Source organism: Nannobrachium achirus (genome assembly GCF_963921795.1).
Source record: "Nannobrachium achirus genome assembly, chromosome: 18".
Classification (NCBI taxonomy): Eukaryota; Metazoa; Chordata; class Actinopteri; order Myctophiformes; family Myctophidae; genus Nannobrachium; species Nannobrachium achirus.
In genome coordinates, this window is record NC_137825.1 from 57,654,649 (window position 1) to 57,660,546 (window position 5,898).

At 44.1% G+C, this 5,898-nt stretch overlaps 1 protein-coding gene across 1 annotated transcript; it reads right to left on the minus strand.

The window, feature by feature from the left end:
- Positions 1-4,530: 4,530 nt before the first annotated feature.
- LOC308303204 (NLR family CARD domain-containing protein 3-like) lies at positions 4,531-5,493 on the minus strand (the record flags this gene model as incomplete). Its single annotated transcript, XM_080747528.1, has 2 exons — positions 4,531-5,106; positions 5,347-5,493. 2 exons carry the CDS (start codon positions 5,491-5,493, stop codon positions 4,531-4,533), a joined length of 723 nt encoding a protein of 240 aa, XP_080603654.1.
- Positions 5,494-5,898: the final 405 nt, after the last annotated feature.

The window sequence follows — 5,898 nt, forward strand, 5'->3', positions numbered from 1 at the left end:
GTCATTCAAATCTAAACTAGAACTACACTTCAGGTGCCAACTTTCACCGTGTGTTCTGCGTGCCCAGGTGGGCTCACCACTGGTGATGGCAGTGACATCACCAGGAATGCTGGTCCCTCATTGTCTGTTAATGATGACATTGCCAGAAATGCTGGTCCCTGATTGGGTTACAGGCTTAAACACTCACAGCTACTATCTACATATGCAGCCGAACACATAGCCCCTCTCAGGACCCCAAAATCACCTCTTTTTATATTTTGACTTTTTATATTTTGTAGATTGGCTCTCTCTGATACGCAGCGCTACCACTGTCTGGTCTCGGATGAATACAGCGTCGTTCAGATGTTGTTGAGATGCTTTAAAGATACCCAGAACTGCACTAGGAGAGCGCGGAAACGTGTGCGAAGCGCCACAAATCGGCGATGCCGTTAGGTATCATTAATTTATCTGTGAAAATTTAGTTGCTTTTTCCAAACTGTATCTTGCTTCCTTATTACGTCACATGTCCCGCCTCCCCACGGCGTCTTTTGGCTAGCTGGTAGTGTCAGCCTGTCTCGGATAGATCAGAGGCAGGAACGTAGCCAACCACACCGCGGGGAGGCGGGACATGGAAGCGAGATACAGTTTGGAAAAAAGCTACTAAATTTTCACAGATAAATTAATGATACCTAACGGCATCGCCGATTTTCGGCGCTTCGCACACGTTTCCGCGCTCTCCTAGTGCAGTTCTGGGTATCTTTAAAGAATCTCAACAACATCTGAGCGACACTGTATTCGTCCGAGACCAGACAGTGGTAGCGCTGCGTATCAGAGGGAGCCAATCTACAAGCAAGGAACTGTATTTACCAATATAAAAAATAAATGTGCGCTGCAGCGCAACATTCAGACAGTTGAGCATGTGAGTGTGCTCCCGTGTGACTGTGTGTGGCGTGTGCATGCATGCGCTGCCTGAGCAGAGCGGAGCGGAGGACATCATTGAAACCATTCAGACACTTTTGTATATCCTAATAATATTATAGACGTAGTGTGAATGTTGTAGCTATAACAGCCTGTACACCAGCATCCTGATTTAGTGGCGGCCGTCAGCTCAGCTGTGTTCTCCAGCGAGGTTCCGATGTTTATTTGTTCCATACGGTAATTAGGACGGTGCTGCTACAATGTATTTTATATATAGGCCTAAAAACAGTTGGAAAATGGTAGAATGACTCTGTTCTTAAAGTGATAGTTCGCCTATTTTTCAACCAAAGCTGTATGAAATACTCACCAGTAATGGAGTTGTGGAAGGGCATGAATTGGTTAACTGAGTCCTGTGTTTGGACGTGAGTTGGCGGGCCCATTATTTTGTAATAAACGAATCCACAAAACTGCCGTCATTATTATTGTTGACATATTTTTACTTTATAGAGCAATGCTCATTCAACTTTGACCCCTCTGTGACATGGTACTATTTCTTCCCTCGAGTAGATCACTGCGCCGCATTCAACTCAATGGGCGCATCCCGTGGCAACACACGCGCCCAAAACAACCAGCTCTGCAGTCTGCACTCATATAGCTGGTCGCTCCTGAAAGCTAAAATCTCGCCTTTGGTCCTAACTATAATTTTAGCTGGGGACCCCCAGGGCAGGGCCTTTGAGAGAATATAAGGGGGTCCCCAGCTAAAATTATAGACCCCATTTTGAGAACCAATGGTACAGACGATATATGTTATGTATTAATCCTATGTTGTTTTACCCTCGGCAATGTAAGAAAGGTAGCTCTGGTCCATAGCGTAGCGCTATGTCACCGATGAGCCCTTGCGCTGTAGGAAAGGCTGCGCACCCTCTCCTCTGTAGTAAAAATACAAGGTACAGTTTCGCTTCACACCAAAACAATGACATCTTCATAGAGTAAAAAGCCTACTTTCCGTAGTGGGGGTAATCTGTGTCTAAATTTCACGTCTAAATGCACTTTTCGCCATAAAAGAAAATATTTCACCCGAAGGCAAAATCTGGTCAATGGACTTTTCTATTGACAAGATCTGTAGAGGGCGGTGTGGAGCAGCTAAAACTTCCAGTGAAATATTTTCTTTTCAGGACCAAATGTGTATTTTAGACGTGAGGTGGGGGGCTACAAGTGGAACTAAGGAAAGTAAGCTTTCAACATTTTAGAACCGTCTTTGTTTTGGTGAGTAGTGAAAGTGTATATTTTATTTTTACTACAGACGAGAGGCTGAGCAGCCTGGGCTGCCGCGGCTCTGAGCGCAATTGCTCACCTGTGACATAGTGTAGCGTTAGATACGGGAACAGAGCTAAAAAAGAACAGGAACACTCGCTGGCTCTACCAAGCCAAAGTTGTCTGGTGTCTTTATCCTTGGGGAAACGGTGGAAGAAGTTTTTCTTTTATCCAGTAATGCGTGGATATATCCCCCTTGTGTTAGCAATGGCAGATAAAGGTTAGCTAAGCTGCTATTCAAGGCTAGTAAGAGAGATCAGCAGTGACCGAACAAACGACAGTCTATGGGCAGCACACAGCAGCAGCACATAGCATGCGCCGTGATGCGGCGCAGTGATCTACTCGAGAGAAGAAATAGTACCATGTGACAGAGGGGTCAAAGTTGAATGAGCATTGCTCTATAAAGTAGAAATATGTCAACAATAATAATGACGACAGTTTTGTGGATTAGTTTATTACAAAACTAGAAAATATTGTTCCTTTGAAACAATTGTGGGCTCGCTTCAAGCCAAAAAACAATGGCTATAAAAGTACAAAGTGTCAAGATCGCAGGCAGTGCTCTCTTTGACGTTACTGACACAATCGGACGCTGCATGCGTGATTTGAGGCATTTTGTTCCAAAAATGTGTTATGCAAAAGTTGACCCGCTGGTGGCGCTATAACAGGCCAATGTGAGAGGGGTGGCATCTGTTCCTTGACCTAGTGTGAATGTGCGTGCAAAATTTCACGCACATCGCAGGCTGTGTTCATGATTTGAGGCGTTTTTGGCCACTTTATCACTGCTTGCAGCTATATTTATAATTATTATTATTATAAAAAGAATTGTGCACTTCATAGGCATGTTAGATAAAGGTCCTTAGATTGTGCGTAGAATGTTTAATGCAAATTGCTAAAAAATCCCAGGATAAAAAACGAGTTTAAGCGTTTCACAAACTGCTCAAAATCATATATCATATATTGGGCCGAGCTCAGGCTGACTTTCAGCCGGGCTGGGCTGGGCCGGGCTCATATTTTTTCGGCTCGATCTAAGCTCTATTGTGGACATTCTTGACATTTAGGAAGTATTTTGTCAGGCACATGGGTATCTTTGTGGTGATGCTGTACTCTGTCAGCTACTGTGAGCTTATGTAGTGATAAGTGGTGAGGCGGGCCCGGGAAGGAAGGCTAAGCAGGACCCTAATCAGTTTGTTTTGGGCTGTTTGGAGCTTTAACGTTAAGGCAATTGGGGCATCGTTTGATGCATTCGTTCAAATAGATGAAGCATGTGTCTGTGGAATGGGACTCTCTGAAGCCAGATTGGAACTCATAAATCAATGTATTCACTTCTAAATATTTAGCAACCTGTTCATTGACAATTTTTTCAGTAGTTGCCAGGATCTAGTTTACTGCCTTTTTTGTGCAGGGGGATTACTTTTGCTAGTTTAAAGTCTTGAGGGACGTGACCCTGTGTGATAGATAGATTTATTATGTGGGTAATGATTGGGGCAACGGAGGCCGGCTGAGTCTATGAGACATTTGGAGGGAATTCTGTCGTGGCCAGCGGCTTTGTGTTGTGGTAGGGCGCTCAGTTTTTTAAACACAAGTTTAAAGTCATGGAGCCATGGCCTTCAGAGTTGTAAGAAACTTGGATTTAAAAGAAAGAAAAAAAGAAACTTTCAGTGCTGATGAGCACATTACATTACAGTGCAGTGTAAAGCCATATAAAATATCTTTCGAACATTTAAAAGCAATGAACCGTTAACATGACGGCATGACGACGAGATGCTTATTTTGACCGCAGGGGACCGCGGGTTCTGGCCGGCCCGCGCGTCACTATTTTATACTAGGTGTGTCTACATGTTTGTCTAATAAAATGTTCAATCAATCAAAAGACGTGGTTATTACAGCAACTTTTACATTAGTGGTTCTCAAACATTGTCATGTCAAGCAAATACAGTATATGTGGCTGCGTACACCATCTGACAATGTTGAGTGCCAGGGACACGCTTAAGAGAATATGTCGAAGTTATTCAAAATGTTTTATCAATTATTCAAGTAAAAATGTCTAAACAGTATCTATAGATTTAAAAATAAATAGCCAATAGAAAAACGTCCCACGACATGTTATGAGCTTGTAGATCAACAATTTTCTAATAGCTACAGTATAAAATGAAATTAAAGTTTTTAACCATTCCTTATTTCGCTGGGGATCCCCTAGAACTATAACCCTGGGGGACCCCGGACCACACTTTGGGAACCAATATATTATGTTAACCATCAATTCTATTTATAGTGTAGTGGTGTCAAGGTAGATTGATTCTATTCTAGTACATCTTCTATTCACATGAATACTAACCGAGCCTTTCTGCAGTTCCTTACAGCTGGGATCAGTCTCCGTCGCCCCTCATTTGATGTGTTGTATGTGTCCAGGTACAACTCATCCTGAACCTCCTCTGACATCAGCAGCATGGCGGCCAGAGCTGAACACTGGGATGGAGACAGTTCGGTCTTTGATTTGTCCCCTGACTTCAGGTACTGTTGGATCTCCTGAAGTACTGAGTGGTCGTTCATCTCCATCAAACAGTGGAATATGTTGATCATTCTGTCAGGAGACTGATCTTCAGTGGTCATCTTCTTCAGGTTGTTGATGATTCTCTGGATGCTCTCTGGACTGTTCGCCTTCTGACCCAGCAGGCCTCCTAGCAGACTCTTGTTGGACTCCAGTAAGAGGCCATGAAGGAAGCGGACAAAGAGGTCCAGGTGGCCATTTTTACTCTTCTGGGATTTTTCCATTACTCTCGCCAGGAAGTTTTCCAGGGCCATTTCTTCTTCATTTCTTCTTCTCCTGGAAGTATGAGGAGGATGAGTAAGAGGAGGTAGGTCTGAAAAGAATGTCGCCAGTACCTCCATGTTCTTCTGTGTGAAACAGTGGAACAGGTAGACTGCAGCCAGAAACTCCTGGATGCTCAGATGAACAAAGCTGTAGACTGTTCTCTGGAAGCTCACACTCTCTCTCTGGAATATCTCTGTGCACAGTCCTGAGTACAGCGAGGCGTCTTTCACATCAAGGCCACACTCTTTCAGATCTTCTTCGTAGAACATGACGATGCCTTTCTCCAGATGTTCAAACGCCAGCTTGCCCAGCTTCAGAAGAACCTTCCTGTCCTTCTCTATAAGCTGCTGTTGATTCACATGATACTCATCATATTTCAGATTCTTCCTCTTTGTCTGGACTGACAGGAAGTTGCTGTACATCTGTGTCTGGGTCTTGGGCAACGTTTCTGTCTCATCTGTCTTCAACATGTCCTCCAGAACGGTAGCGGTGATCGAACAGAAGACTGGGATGTGACACATGATGTGGAGGCTCCTTGATGTCTTCATGTGTGAGATGATTTTGCTGGCCAGCTTCTCATCACTGATTTTCTTCCTGAAGAACTCCTCCTTCTGGGGGTCTGTGAACCCTCGTACTTCTGTCACCAGGTCAACGAAATCAGGAGGGATCTGATTGGCTGCTGCAGGTCTGGTAGTTATCCAGAGGAGGGCTAAGGGGAGCAGATTCCCCATGATGAGGTTTGTCAACAGCAAGTCCACTGATGATTTCACTTTGACTTCAGAAACAATGGCATTGCTGTAGAATTTCAGCGAAAACCTGCTTTCATCTAGACCATCAAAGATGAAGCCAACTTTCCAGTTGGCGAGGTCCAATGC